The 16,489-nt window shown below is 40.2% G+C and overlaps 1 protein-coding gene across 3 annotated transcripts; it reads right to left on the minus strand.

The window, feature by feature from the left end:
- Positions 1-229: 229 nt before the first annotated feature.
- Positions 230-9,492, minus strand: wdr48b (WD repeat domain 48b). 3 transcript variants are annotated; one of them, XM_080836712.1, is made up of 19 exons: positions 9,436-9,492; positions 8,679-8,819; positions 8,493-8,571; positions 8,258-8,340; positions 7,826-7,955; positions 6,979-7,067; positions 6,703-6,804; positions 6,321-6,545; positions 5,911-5,985; positions 5,492-5,594; positions 5,187-5,284; positions 4,976-5,083; positions 4,625-4,721; positions 4,438-4,533; positions 4,004-4,109; positions 2,535-2,622; positions 2,287-2,363; positions 1,834-2,026; positions 230-1,525 (listed from the first exon to the last, which is right to left on the minus strand). In XM_080836712.1, exons 1-19 carry the CDS (start codon positions 9,481-9,483, stop codon positions 1,430-1,432), a joined length of 2,034 nt encoding a protein of 677 aa, XP_080692838.1. In that variant the 5' UTR covers positions 9,484-9,492; the 3' UTR covers positions 230-1,429. The 3 variants fall into 3 exon arrangements, with proteins under 3 accessions (XP_080692838.1, XP_080692836.1, XP_080692837.1); XM_080836710.1 differs by having other exon boundaries at positions 8,493-8,568; positions 9,436-9,488; XM_080836711.1 differs by lacking the exon at positions 230-1,525 and having other exon boundaries at positions 1,889-2,026; positions 2,306-2,363; positions 9,436-9,488.
- Between the last annotated feature and the right edge of the window lie 6,997 nt (positions 9,493-16,489).

A 16,489-nucleotide genomic window follows, 5' to 3' on the forward strand; every position in this document is an offset into this window, starting at 1 on the left:
AAACTGGCTAAATTAACAATTAGATCACGCCTTTTTTACTCTGCTTTTGGATCCCATAACAGTTCCAAAGACCCGTTTTATAAAACCATATGTACCCGAAAGAGAAAAAAATGAAGCATAAGTACCGCACAAACCTATAAGCTTATAACTTAAAAATGAAAGTGAATGTAAAACAAAGTGCTTCATTTAAAAGACTCCTTTATTAATTACAAATGTAATTCTTTTGTAACACACTTCTTTCCCAGGAGCTGGCTCAACTTTGTCCTTTAAGACCTTATCTTTGACTTACACTGACTTTAATATACAAATATACAACAATAGGGGTCAGGTCCTGGGCTCTATAAAGCGCCTTGAGACAATTTTATTGTTTTGGCGCTATATAAATAAAATTAAACTGAATTTAATTGAATATTGTCATTCTGAGTGCATCAATCAATCAGTTAGTTAGATTAGTGATTAACAGCTCCAGAACATTTCAGTCATCTTTCTGGAGTGTTTGAGCTTGCTAATGCTTAGTACTTAATGTGCGTGCATGGTCACTGACGCTGCACTTGTCTGAGAGCAATTCTGCCAGCAACCACCACAAGTATTTTGTAGGTTTCGTCTTCATTATTTATACCAGTCTTTAAAATGTTCCAGGAGAGGAATAGGTTTGTACAAAAGTAACAAAGTCCATAAAACAAAAGAATAACTTAAAACATGTTCATGGGGGCAGAAAAAAAGCAAAAGTCTACTGTACACAATCATATACAAAGAAAAGAAAAGAAAACATAATATCAGAAAGATAATAAACTTAAGTTTAAATTACTTCTATGCCCATTGTTAACGGACAAAAATGCTGAACGTTTGCCACGCATAAGAATGACAGCCAAAACACACAGTGGTCTCAAATGCAAGAACGTGGTTTAGGGGCCTGATGATGTCAGAAAACAGTGGGTACCTGGAATGTGGTTGAAACATTGACACCTGTGTGCACACAGCCATCCACATCACAGAGTGAGAGAAGATCCTGCACAAACCAACACTGGCACCCAAACAGAAAATAATAACATACAGGGCAAAAAAAGCAGGTTAAAAAGGGAAAATTAAATTAAAAATGGAGAATCGTCAAAAGATACTTTTCAGTCTGAGAATTCTCTCTGCTGTACATGGCAATGACTCAGTTCTCCCACAGTGAATGTCTGCACTTCCCGGAGTTTATCCCACACTGGGATGTTATCTTGGAAGTGTCCATGTTGGCCTAATCAGTGTGAGGCTGGAGACAGGGAGTACTGTTGTGAACAGCAGGAGGCTATTGTGTGTTTGTGTGTGTGTGTGTGTGTGTGTGTGTGTGTGTGTGTGTGTGTGTGTGTGTGTGTGTGTGTGTATCAGGGGTGAGGGCGGTGCATATTCCTTCTGTCTCTCTTGAGGCCTTGCGGCCCTAGGCCCCTCACGTGGACTTTTGCCTGTAGTGGAGTGTCAGGTCTCCACCACTCTTCCAGATAAAATGCTTCACTGTCCGCAGGTCCATGTTTGGATCCAACACCTGTCAGTGAAAGAGAGTGTGGGGAGAACAGATTACAGATTGACCATTGCCTATTGACCATTGACCTTTGGAGAACTCTGACAAATAGCTGCCACTAAAAGATCCAGTCACCAAACAAGAATCAAATAACATCACTTAATAATCTTTCACACCTTCTCATGTTTAGTGAGTGTGAGCAAAGCAAACTAGATTGTCAATGACACAAGCAAGAGTGGGGTTGGTAAAGGCTATCCTCCCGGCTGTGATTCAGCCCTAGGCCTAAATAGCCTTCATCTGTGTAAGACTGAGAAGCAGTGGAGTGAACAGACCTGGTCCTGGCACATGAGCTCGATCTTCTCCTCCGCCAACATGGCTACATCCTCCTCCTTCTCCTGTTCTCCCGGCTTATCATTGGCTGAGGAGCTGGTGGTCTGGGACTCTGTGTCCAGGTTGATGATCTTCTCGTAGACATGTTCCGTAACCTTCCTCACCTGCAGCATGTCACTGGCCGACAGACGGTCCCTATAAACACAGGTAATAACACCAATGAGGCATTGTCCTCGCTACACTGGCATCTAGTGTTTCAAGCACTCTGTGTTCATTGTTTTAAAAGGAGAAATATATATAGATATATGTAAGGTTTGTTTGGTTGTTGCTTCTTCGAGACCGTATTAATGTCAATAACAATGTTAATGGCATGAATATTAGCATTTCAACATTCTATAGCTTATAGTGGTTGCAATGTTAGCAGAGGTCTTGCTAGTAATGCAAATTCTACCCACTTCTTCAATGTTTTTGCACCTGAGGACAAGTGTGGCTGGAGGTAGAAAGGGATTTTGTTGAATTTCGGCATGTTTTTCTGAGAAGGGAGGGAGAAAGACAGTGTAAGAGATTGCTGTTAGTGTTATTATCGTAGGATGAGTTCAGTAAAATTACGCAATTAACAAACATTTCCCTAGTGGAGTCATACACAAGCACTAAAATGTTTGTATTGTAAACATTTTAAATCAGGCAGTGAAAGGAGACCTACATCGACAGTGATGTCGATCACCCACTGAGGAACGGTCTCATTCAGCAGCATAGACTCAGTCTCTCCCCCTGAGTCTCGACACAACAACCTGCAGGAAGAAGAGTGGCAAGACGGCTTGTGAACAAATTAGACTTGTTTGGCATTGCCATTGAAAATAACACAAGTGTTACATACAATTATAGCAGTTGCTAACTTTCAAGAATGACTTGGAGTGAGAATCGATCGGAAAACTAGCAAACCCGTTATTTATGACTACTGCAGACTGGAGGCACCATCAGTAATGACTGGAGACACCATCAGTAATGACTGAAAACACCATCAGTAATGACTGGAGACACCATCAGTAATGACTGGAGACACCATCAGTAATGACTGGAAACACCATCATTAATGACTATAGACACCATCAGTAATGACTGGAGGCACCATCAGTAATGACTGGAGACACCATCAGTAATGACTGGAGACACCATCATTAATGACTATAGACACCATCAGTAATGACTGGAAACACCATCAGTAATGACTGGAGACACCATCAGTAATGACTGGAGACACCATCAGTAATGACTGGAAACACCATCATTAATGACTATAGACACCATCAGTAATGACTGGAGGCACCATCAGTAATGACTGGAGACACCATCAGTAATGACTGGAGACACCATCATTAATGACTATAGACACCATCAGTAATGACTGGAAACACCATCAGTAATGACTGGAGACACCATCAGTAATGACTGGAGACACCATCAGTAATGACTGGAAACACCATCATTAATGACTATAGACACCATCAGTAATGACTGGAGGCACCATCAGTAATGACTGGAGACACCATCAGTAATGACTGGAGACACCATCATTAATGACTATAGACACCATCAGTAATGACTGGAGGCACCATCAGTAATGACTGGAGACACCATCAGTAATGACTGGAAACACCATCAGTAATGACTGGAAACACCATCAGTAATGACTGGAGACACCATCATTAATGACTATAGACACCATCAGTAATGACTGGAAACACCATCAGTAATGACTGGAAACACCATCAGTAATGACTGGAGACACCATCATTAATGACTATAGACACCATCAGTAATGACTGGAGGCACCATCAGTAATGACTGGAAACACCATCAGTAATGACTGGAGACACCATCAGTAATGACTGGAGACACCATCAGTAATGACTGGAGACACCATCAGTAATGACTGAGGCTGAGACACCATCAGCAATGACTGGAGACACCATCAGTAATGACTGAGGCTGAGACACCATCAGTAATGACTGAGGCTGAGACACCATCAGTAATGACTGGAGACACCATCAGTAATGACTGAGGCTGAGACACCATCAGTAATGACTGGAGACACCATCAGTAATGACTGGAGTCACCATCAGTAATGACTGAGGCTGAGACAAGGACTACGGATATGGAAGAGTAACACACCTGAAGAGAGTCCTACCCCCCGCCTCCCCAAAGATGACCGGAGTGTGCGGAGGAACCTGGAAGTAGCCATTGCCCTTCTGTATCCGTGTCTCTGGTTCCCCATTCACTGGAGAGTTAGAGAGGCAGTCAATTCAGTTTAAGAGAGAGGGACAGCCAGGGTATAATCAGATGGACACTACCACCACTGATGAATGATTCAATTTTAAGATGTCATCTTCATTAAGACAGCAACTAGCATGGAAAAAGACAGCAACTAGCAATGCAAGTATAATAAATGGTTTCAGTTTGTTTCAGATAAAACTAAATTCAGTTCAAAGCTGCCACTATGGCATTTGCGGTGGCATCTTCATAACATGGGCTTCATAATTTAAACTCCTAAAAAATACCTGAAGAAGACAATATGTGCAGAGTGTGTGCGGTGTGCAGGACTTTACCGTGTTGCACGTCGTTCTCCTCCTCGTCCATTGAGCTGATGTGGGTCCTGGGCCAGAACTCCAGCAGGGCCTGCAGCAGCAGCCCGCCCAGGTTCACTAGAAAGGATAAGCCAGTTTAGTTCCAATTTAGCTAATTTTAGCAACAAGTGACAGCAGAACCAGCAAAGAGACAGCCAGATAGACCTACACTTTGGGTCAGAACCATCGGGACTCGAGAAACCTGCATCCTTGGCAGAGACCCAGGCAGCAAAGCAGTCACTTTCATCCAGTGTTATGGTCAGCATCTATCACAACATGAAAAAATACACTCTTTATGTCTAATACAGTGCTATCTACCATGAGTTATCAATATTTCTAATCTGCGCATCATCTCAAATTAACATTATGTAATAACACACAATTGAAGCACAAGTATACAAATAATTAATTGACAAGTACACTTCATGATGACTGGAATGTGGTCCCATTAACAGTAGTGCAATGACAACAGAAAAGCAATAATTCAGACCAAATAACAAAACAACAAAAATATTCTTACCCCAGTTTTGAGATCCACTGAGAACCAGTTTGGAACATAAACCATCTTGAACCGTTTTTTAACCTCTTCATCAAATTCTAATTTGCCCAGGTCTTCAAATTTACAAGCCTGGCCAACATAAACACGATAAGAGTCAGAACCGACCAGCTGCCTCAATGCTATTTGGTTTGATATCATGCATATCAACCTGATTGGTTCCTGGAGCACATACCTTGAGGACATCCCAGTATGCCACGTTGTTATTGGTGTCTTTGGTGAGGATGTGTCTCTTGTCGTTCAGTATGTGACACTGAACAATGCTGGCACCACCTGACAGACACAAATAAATCACATTCTGATTAAACCATTCCTCTGAGGACAAATATCTCTCTGACTCATAATGTAGGAGGCTTTTTCCGTCTGTACACCATGGTATTTTGCATGCAGTTTCCTATTCTAAATAGTGAATAGTAACTAGTCCATCCTCTGGTGTCCATGGCTATTGTTTGCAGGCCCTTCCATTCTGAGCTGGCTCACCTTTGATGACCTGCTCAGACTGCGTACACAGTGGGGTCAGGGGGGCACTGCAGTCGTTGTCATAGTCACCAGATACTCGGAAGTTTTGCATTCCCTTTAGCGACTGACAGAGGGGAAGGAAAGGTTGGCAGTGTTCAAATAACTTCAAAGATACATGGCCTAACAGTACTTAACTTTACTTGCAATGATAACAACAGCCAGCTCGATTGTGAATATATTAATTACATATTATAAATATAGATAGGAGCCTTACACATAATTAGAGCCAAATACAGGGTTAAGGACTTTAAGAACATTTCAAAATGATAGTGCAATTGTTCTTTCTCTCATCATTGAAACCCTGAATCCTTGAAAATAAAAAAGGACTTCAAAACTTTCTTACATTCTGCACACAGTTAAGATAATTCTAGAATGCCTACCCATTTGTTCACTGTTGACTTGGTAGTGCAGACCCATAGGGCAGGAGGAGGGTCAGCTGACCTGTCCAGCTCCATCTAAAAAAGGACGGCAAGCAAAGGAGAGATGAAGGGTTCATAGTCACTTTCCTTTAATCGATATCATCCTTCCCCTGAGAGCCACAAATGACCTCCTAGTATGCCGATTCTGATCCTAACTCTAATTCTGATAGAAGTTGATTAAAGGACAGTAATGGACATTACTTTTAGTTTTGCTCTTTTTCAATGAATGTTAAACGACAATTAAGTAGTTAAAAATTGATACACACGATATTTTGATCATAACAGATTGTGTGTGTCTATTCTAACGACTACTCAATTACAATTAAGGAGCTGAGATAACAAACCAGTTCTACCTTCTTTCAACTTTTTACCTTTAGCACAGAAGCCTTCTCCTCACAGATGAGCACCCTGATGTCGGGGTTGCGCAGGTCTGTGCAATAGATCTTGCGGTCGCGGCCCCCAGAGTAGACATGTGTGAAGGCCTCGTTGGCCTGTAGGGCCCACACGCCCTCGTCGTGAACCCTGTACGTGGCAATGCACCTCTGCTGGCCTAGAGACCACAGTCGGATGGTGCCGTCTGAACTGCCAGACAGACACTGCGCACAGGTGTAAACAAGACAGGGTGGGTTTAGGGGGTATAATGATAAATAGAGATAAGATAATAAAACCCTTCAAATGAAACCACTAACACCAAAGAAGCAGGGGAGGCTATCCAATCGATGAGCTCTACTGACGTGCTGATGAGGTACTTGCCTGAGTGCCATCTCTGTTCAACAGTAATGTCTTTACGTTGTCTGTGTGGCCTTTCAGCTTCATGAGTTTTGCACAGGTGCGTGGATCCCACACCCTTAACACCTGAACAAATCAAATTTAATGAAAGTTATTCAGTTATTACATTAAATTAGATTATGTAGATCCTGTAGATAACATTTCATGTGATAATATTAAATATTATAGTTGTACAGAGATTTATGTATCCATGTAATTACCTCAGAGTGAGTAATTATGAAATCAAATCAGCAATCAAACCTTTTCTGTAGAGCCAGACACAATGACTGTTCCCATCTGGTTCATGGCAAGACTGTAGATGGAGTCTTTGTTTCCACTTAGTGAGGAGGCTGAAGCAAGAGAAAGGTCAGGAGACATGAACATTGCCACAAAGACCCTTTGCATTTTGAAAACCAGTCAGAACAAAGTATGCAAAGGATCAGGACTAGGGTTGAAAGAAGATACCGGATTTTCCGCACTATAAGGCGCACTTAAAAGCCTTTAACTTTTTCCAAAAACGACAGTGCGGCTTATAATCTTATAAGCTTATATTAATTCATTCTGGTTGTGCTTACTGACCTCGAGGCGATTTTGTGTGGTACAGGGCGCTCTGTAAAAATGTTTTAGTACGACTTTGGTAAACTACAAAGCCGCACCGCTTGCATCATTACGGCTACTGTATTTTTATAAACCCTCGAACAGTACATTGCTTCCGACCACTGTTGCTGGAGGCAAACAGTACTTCTGCCTCAATGAGGGGGGCATGTGAGCGCATATTAGCATGCTAACGTTATACTTATAAGCAGCGAGGCTAGCTAGCTACTATGTGTTTCAATGGATTTTTGGTCTAAGCGTTAGCAGCTTCAGTTAAGACATACAATGCTCTGCAACATTTTTGCGCTTTATATATGAAAAAAGATCGAAAATAGACCATTCATTGACAGTGCGCCTTATAATCCAGTGCGCCCTATAGTGCGGAAAATACGGTAAGCTGAATTGAATACTACTGTTACATTCACCCCCCTAAACCTCACTCCCAATCCAGGTCATAGCATCAATGTAACAAATAACAGGATGAGAATAGGGTTAAGGACAAACAGCTACTCACTCGTGACTGTGTTGTTGGAAGCAGTGAGGGCAGTGAGGGTGTTGACGTCCCAAAGAAAGATCTGTCGGTCCAGACCAGCTGAGGCCACCAGCTCCCTATCCTTGGCATACGCTAAGGCTTTGACATAGTCCTGTGGGATTAACCTCCATTGGTCAGACTCATATACATACACATACATCCATATCTCAAATGTATCGCATTACACAGGAGGTGTTATTACTGTTCTTAGACATTCGCTAATTACTACGGTAGAGCTATGTTTCTGTTAATTGTTTTCGTTTGTCTTTCAATTATTTCATGAAGAGATACATACATAATGTATATCAATAATATCCATAAATAAGACTTGCATTGAGAGGTAAGCCAACTTTGTGAAATAAGTTAAATGTCCTATATAATATGATGTATGCAGTGACTTCATTTAAGTACAACCTTGTGGGTCCGTAACGTTGACATGCAGAAGCCTTTGTGTGCGTTCCACACTTTCACTGTGGTGTCTGAGGAGGCTGATATCACTGAATGAAAACAGCATTGATAGATATGAGAGCAGGACAGGACATAACATATGTATAACTTTATCTCAGCTATACTCATATCCGTCACTAACACCTGTGCTAGTCATGCTGTCTAAAATCAGAGGGCAGATAACGATTATGCTTTCACTCACATGTCTTCCCATTACAGCAGAGGACAATATCGTTGACCCAATCCGTGTGGTGCTCCATTGAAGCTATATAAGGGTCCTGCTGAAGTGAGACAAACTGATTTTGAGCAAGACCTTCCACAATACTGGCACCGTCACAAGGTGGTAAACTAGAGTAATGATATTGTACAAAATGTCTGAAAAGTTTACCTTGTGCTGATTGACACTCCATATCCTTATAATAGAGTCCCTTCCTGCCGTGAAAAGTCGATTCAGGGTGGGGTCGAGCTGCAGCGCATTTACCCCATTGCGATTGTATTTCTCGACCTCATCTCGAATGACATACGACACCTAGGAGGCCAAATAATACAGGAAATGCGTAAGTTAGTGCATTAACTTTCAGGTCCACTCAACAAGCATTAACAATCAGTGGGATCAAAGATGTCGTCCCTTGACAATTTATCGTCAGCTGCTTTGTCTGAGAATTTGGCCACAGCAAAAGGTCTCTTACTCGCATGTCGCAATAATTGCTTTACCAGAATGAAAAATTCTGATTAAATAGCTCAAACAGGCAGTTGTTTTTTGTTGTTGTTGGTAGGGCAAGGTATACCATTGCTTTTGCACCTTCAACGGCACCTAGTTAGCTAGCTAAGTGCTGGCAAGGTCTTTGTGCGAATGGTGACAGTACTGACCGGTAAACAAATTTGACAGAAGGATAACTTTCTGTAAGATTGTTGTCCGTTAGATCATTAGCTAGCCTGTTAGCATGGATAAGCACCTTGCGCACGAAGCAGCACAGATTAACGTGAGGAACTTGTCTCTTCCCTTAGCCATGCATATACACAATTATACGATCTACGGATTCATTATACCACTATAGTCGAGTAGAGAAAAAGCGAAGTAACGCAACTTCTGTACCTGTGTACTTCAGTGAACGCATTTGTTATTAACAGCCATCCAATTTTACCTGAACTTTCCTCCGTCCAGCTGCGTTTTGCCTGTGATGGGTCGCCATCTTGCATGTTGACAGTGAAGTGAAACGTCATATCCTGGTTGAAACAGCACCACTTCTGGAAACAGTCGAAATGGTTTTTGGGAAAGTGAGTTTATTTATGCAAAACCACTGATCAGTGTGCAAAACCCACTGTGGGAATGCATCCAAATCATTTTTGCATCATTCCTTAAAAGTCACATAAATGAATGTAAAAAGTGTACATGGTATTGAGACAAGTGTGAAAATTACCGGGGAAAACTATAAATACTCTGTTCAAAAACAGTTAACCTGCAGTTTAAAACCAGAAAAAATGTACATCACTGTAGATTGAAAGATGCTGTATTTTCACAGACAAATGAAATTATACACTTGAAATTATTCAGATCATTCTATTCTATTTTTGCTTAAAATGTATTCAGTTTTCTGCTTTGTTTTATTTGTTTGCAGCCGTGTTACCTCCTATACTATACAACTATAACAGTGCAGTTTAGCATTTCCATTGAAATGTGAATAAATGAAGGAAAAATATAGATGTAGGTGTCGCTGAAGATATTTTCCCATTTTACTGCTGCATATGAAAGCCACAGGCTATCAATGAGACAAAGTGACCCAAAAAGGCACCTACAACAAAAATGTCTTTCCAGAGTGATTTTCAAAGGCATCTTGCATTGCCCAGGAATTAAACCGGAATTGAAATCAGCCACTTGTTATACATCAACACTAACCACTGATCATACCTGGCTATTTTGCTTCACAAAACTAAAATATACAGTATTGTAGCAAACCAGCAGAAAATTGTGTCATGACAACAGCTTGCCTTGAAATATTTGTGGAATATAGGGGATTTTAGGGGTGGATAAGATGATTCAAGGCAAGGGAGTATGCTGTTGTGCTGTAAATGTGAAGTTTATCAAAAAAAATCACCAGAGATCAGCTATAGGGCTGCAGGACACTTGTAGCAACATGTGTACACTAGTATACCACGGAACATTTTGAATGGAGCTGTCTTGAGGCATAGAGCTGAATTTCATATTTACTGTATTTCATTTTATATTACATATTTATTTTATTTTATATGAGGTGTAATACATGTTTCTTTTCTTTTGCAATACATCACTAATCTGTTCAAAAATAGAGGATACAGCATCACATGATACACGCATTTTGCAATGCTTCAAGTTGTCTTTGTTTTGTAGTTAATTGTACATTGAGTGATAAAGTAGTTAAATGGAAGAGAGCATTATGCTAGTTTTTTGGGGTAAAGAATAAAGTGTTTTCATGGTTGTAGTGCATTTTGCACCTAAGGTTAACTGATTTGCTGAGGTGTGTCTGTAAAACACACTGTGTGAAGAGTTTTGAGAAAGAAGGCATGGTATTGAGACAAGAGTGACAATGGTTGGAAAAAACTGTTAACACTTATTGGACATGCTTTCCATCAAAAAAACAATCAAGAGTTTTCATATCACAGTAAACGCAATCAGATTCATGTAATGATAGAGCCAAGCTACCTGATATTGTCATCAGAGATATCATCACAAATAACATAGCCAGTTCTGAAAGCAAAAATATTTAATAAAACATTTGTATAGCTCAAGAACATCATCAAAACTCAGCATATAGGCCTACATTTTTAGAAAATTGTTGTATCCTCTGTCTTCAATTACTAAGTGGTTTTCTAAGTGTTGTTTCTATAGTCTTCATAATACAGATAGTAATATGCAATACGCCAAAAGAGTCAGGATTACAGTTGTAATTCCCTGTCTGTCATGCCTAAACTCAGACAGGAATTAATCATTTTACATATTAATCAAATTGATAATTATCTTACAAGATAATCTAATAGCTTCATCTTTCTACCGGAATGCAACATATAATAACAAAGTGGCTTCACTTCCACAGACATCTTAACAGTAGAACATCATGAAAAAATATCTCAACTACAGCAAGTTATACATTCTTTCTATACCTTTTTTTGCAAAGTGAAGGTGGCTTAACTGTAACAAACTATATACATGTTCAGAGTATTCATTTTACTGTGCTTGGCCACACTGATCTATATCCTCTGACTGTGATGCGCTAGGGTTGGCTTGGCTGAGACGCCAGTGACTGACCCTGCAGGGCCCGCTGCTTGGCCTCCAGCTTCATCTGCTTGGCATGAACGAAAGGCCTCTTCCATCTTAGCCGTGTGGGCCTGCGTTATGGCCTTCTTGTCATTGGAGGTCTTGCACTGGTCACACACCAGGTCTTTAGCCGAGTCTGTGCTCATCACACACCACCAACAACCGGTGAAATCAGTTGAGCACTGATTACAAGTATTTGGGTACTTGTAAGGGGGACCTGTCTCTTTCCTCAAAGCACCTGTCCATTTTTAACATTGCAGAGCAAAAAGATGATATGAGACACAAACTACAACAACAACAAAACAACAATCACCACTATGCTTTTCATCTTTTTAGTTTCTTATTTGCCTCAGACTTATTTCTATGCCAGTGCTTATAGTGCATACCTTTAATTGTATGATTTCTTTGCTTAGGATAGGGACACTGTGTCTCTTTCAAGCGCTCCTGCACAATCTCCTCTAGACCAACTAAGTACATGAACGTTTGGTTCCCTGCATCAGGGAGGAAGTTCAGCCCTGAGACTCGCGGCGTAGGAGGAGGGATGCTGCAAAGATCCTTCAATAGTTGATTGTTGATGGAGTCGTAATCTTTAGCTAACTGGCAATCACGCCAGTTACAGGGTCCAATCATGTAGTTGCTGATGGCAAGAAAGCAGGTCATCACTTGTCACATTAGGCAATTTATCATGTTCATAATTACAAGTATGAAGCAAAATGGATAATTGAAAACACATCTGGTAAAAAAAAAAAAACCAAAAGAAAAAAACATCTTCGGTGGGTTGTGCGTTCAATTATGTGAAGTATATATGTTGTATGGGTTACGAGTGGGTGTTTTTGAGACAAGAATGTAGATTGGGTAGTTAAGTTAGATAGCTCCATAGCTAACAGTATGGTCCGCTAATATATGGCTAGTGGATGACTAGGGCTAAGCTACTACAAAGTCAACTTAATGTAACTGTCTTGCGTGCTTTCAGTGCTTCGATTGCGTCAATGTTTGTATTACTATAATATTTAGTTTGAGATAAGTTTGATACTGACCGAATATCCATACTTCTTCGCGGTACCAACGACGAGAACATTGTAGGTTGGACAACTCTAAATTAAACATTAAGGTCAGGTGCAACACAACTGACTGCACTTCCCTGAAGCCTATCATGCGCTAGGCCTAGACCTACTTATTGTTTGAAACTTTTGATTTCGAATTTCGATTAAAAATAGAGTACGCGTTAGATTAATGTTTACAGTGGGGGTTTTATGCCATAATTTTTTGCAACACTTATTATAAGTCATAAAACATTTAGTCAAATTGCGAATGCACACAATTGCCTCAATTCAATTAATTTAGTTACATCTTTACAAATCAAGCCTGCGTTGTAAAGTCTTAAGCAATCAACCTCGAAGTCAATTAATTTGTGTAACAGAAGTAGCATATTGCCTTTCAGAGCTTTGTCAGCCCACTGCACTCAGAAAGTGAACGTCATACTTCAGACTGAGGGACTTAAACTCAAACAACATGAAAACTCCCACGATAAATAACTGGGCAGTCCTGGTAATAATTGAGTGGTATCTCTCGGTTACTGAAAGTTTAATTAATGTATTCCTCTGATAATGACAGAAGGAAATGACTTCCACTCAAATGCATGCCTCTGTTTCTTAGAACTGAGAAGCATTACTCAGTGGGGACATGTCAGTCTCATCTTGAGGGTGTTGAAGAGTCGGAAGAAAATTCTATCCACGTAACTTTCTTTGCCCTCCTCCTTCTGGATGGGCCAACTGTGTTACAACGTTTCTCCAGGTGGTCGAGATGCTCTTGAATCTGTTGTAGCAGCTCCAGCATCCTCTCCAAGTCATCAGACTGTGCATTGAGTTGCTCAGAGAGAGTCTCCATCGTTGTTATTTCAGTGGGGCTTGTTCTTCTCCACTGATGTAAACATAAAATTTTTTTTACTACACCAGCATGACACACAATAATAACAGCAGATAAAACATAGTAATCAGTGTAACATTGATATGTGATATCAGTAGCCTAATCATTAATTAACTAATTATAATCAGATACTTTTATTTTACCTTAAATTGTCTCACCTTCCAGATGCAGGCGATTACAAACCCAATAAACCAAGGCCAACTGCATCCTGAGGATATCTTTGAGGATGGTGTGATTTTAGTCCGTCCCTTATTATTAGCAACCGCCTTTATATCCTTTGCAGGGTATGTGTGTCTGAACAGGATCTTGAACTTCTCCCAGACATGGTCGAGCAGCCCTTCTTCTGCAATTGTCCAGTTTTTAATATTGTGGATTCTCAGGACTTCTAGGATGGACCCCCACCAGTCACGCTCCGTCAGCTCCCCTGGTTCCTGTAGGGATGGAGAGGGCACCCATATGGCCCAGATCCTGGCACCTTCACCTCCAGAGGCTGGTGAGGAAGTCTTGCTGTTATTGTGCACATTTTTCTTGTGCACATTTGTTGGGTTCACCCAAGTGAACAGGTTATATTGGCTCATTGAGTAAAGCAGGAGAAGGGAGAGAAATCCCATACACCTGATAAATGCACTCATGAGGTTGGTCAAGGGACACTACCACCTCCCTTTCCAAAGTAAGGTGCACGTTGGTGTGTCTCTCAAAGCCCTTCTCATATTAAATAGGCGAAGATGGAAAGGTACTCACTGGTATTTTGCTGAGAGGCTTTTTAGAGTAGTGATGGATACCTGTAGCATTTTGCTACAGTATTTTTCACCTCTGGTGCACCTTGTGGTATGGCAAGGAGGTCTCACTCTCTTCAGGGACTCAATGTCAGATCAAGTCTGACATAATTAATCAGGGATGATGTCATAATTTGATAGCATTCTTTTTGTTATCACAATTAACTGTTTTGGAAGGCATATAATCAACCTTAGACAGTCATATTCATTTTGTAAAATCAATTTAAATATGTGTCTACAATAAACAACAAGAGACACAATCAGCAGCTGTAAATCCATTCCTACTTGACTCGATGGAGACAATATAAATAGAAAAGCCTTTATTGTCATTGTATTTGCATACAACAAAATTTGGATTGCTTCTCCTGTTGGTGCGACGAGGGACAACATATAACACAACAATATTACAACTATCTAAAAACAGTAGGAATAGCATAAAAATATATATAAATATTAAGAGTACAACAAAGTGCCGTGTAATATATTTATATATTATATACAATATATAACAACAGTACACAGTATAACAGAATATTTAATTGAACACATCGCCATTTTTCTCAGTAAATATATTTCCAAAGGTGCTATTGACATGAGACTTTCACCACATGTTGGTAACAACCCAAGTAATCCATACATACAAAGAAAAAAAAATACATTCAGAAATTAAGTAATGTGTATTAATGTGAAATAACACAGGAAAAAAGTATTGAACACATGAAGAAAGGGAGGTGCAAAAAGGCATGGAAAGCCAATAAAACAGCTTGAATCTTTCAGTAATTAGAAAGCAATCCGGCCCCTAGTCAGTGCAAATTAACATCCCAACCGATGGCCTATAAAAAGGTGTCTCATTACCAAGGTGTCACACAAGAAGCATCTCATGATGGGTAAAAGCAAAGAGCTTTCTCAAGACCTTTGCAACCTTATTGTTGCAAAACATACTGATGGCATTGGTTACTGACGCATTTCTAAACTTCTGAATATTCCAGATATTCCATAATCCAGAAGTGGAAAGAACATAATTTCACCATAAACTAGCCACAACCAGGTGCTCCTTGCAAGATTTCTGACAGAGGAGTGAAAAGAATTATCAGAAGAGTTCTCGAAGAGCCAAGGACCACTCGTGGAGAGCTTCAGTAAGACCTGGAATTTGCAGGTACAGTTGTTTAAAAGAAAACAATAAGTAATGCACTCAACCACCATGACCTGTATGCACACTCACCACATAAGACTCCATTGCTGAAGAAAAATCCCAACAGTGAAGTTTGGAGGTGGGAACATCATGGTGTGGGACTGCTTTTCAGCATATGGTACTGGCAAACGTCACACAATTGAAGTAAGGATGAATGGAAAAATGTATCGAGACATTCTTAATAAAAATCTGCTGTCATCTACCAAGATGATGAAGATGAAACAAGGGTGGACATTTCACCAAGACAATGTACAGCCAAGCAAACTCTCAATTGGTTTCAGAGAAAGAAAATAAAGAATTAACACCAGAAATCAGAACAACCCAAAAACGAAACGCCAAAGACACAGCAAAGAACAAGACTAAAAGCCCAGTATAAATACTAGACTTCATTGGTCACCTGACTCACAAATGAACAGGTGGAAACAGAAAACGGCAGGAAAGCAAGGACAGGAAGTAAACAAAAGCACCTGTACATACAAAAGGCAAAAAGTATTTTGTTTGGCGACCTCTAGAGGCCTAAAGGTCCCAAATCATGACAGGTTCCCCTTCTTTAGCAACGTCTCCTGACGTTCCCTAGACGTTTAGGATGATCCTTGAGACAGTGTTACAGTATTTCTCTGTTCCTAAAACACATTTTTTCAAAACATGCCTCGGTTTCTCTGAACACTAAACCCAAGTGCCAACTCCCTAAACCAATTCTGCTAAACTTTAAGCACAATTCTCTGCTTTACAGTATTTCTCTGTTTCTAAAACACATTTTTTCAAAGCATGCCTCGGTTTCTCTGAACACTAAACCCAAGTGCCAACTCCCTAAACCAATTCTGCTAAACTTTAAGCACAATTCTCTGCTTTAAACACAGATTTCAATTGTTAACCGCACTTTCTTCAAAACACAACACACAATTCTCTGCTTTAGACACAGTTTTCAATTGTTAACCACATTTTCTTCAAAACACTAAACACCATCCTCTCTACTTTGCATGCTTCATCAATGCCAAAACCTCATTGTGTTC

This window comes from Sprattus sprattus, assembly GCF_963457725.1.
Source record: "Sprattus sprattus genome assembly, chromosome: 4".
Classification (NCBI taxonomy): Eukaryota; Metazoa; Chordata; class Actinopteri; order Clupeiformes; family Clupeidae; genus Sprattus; species Sprattus sprattus.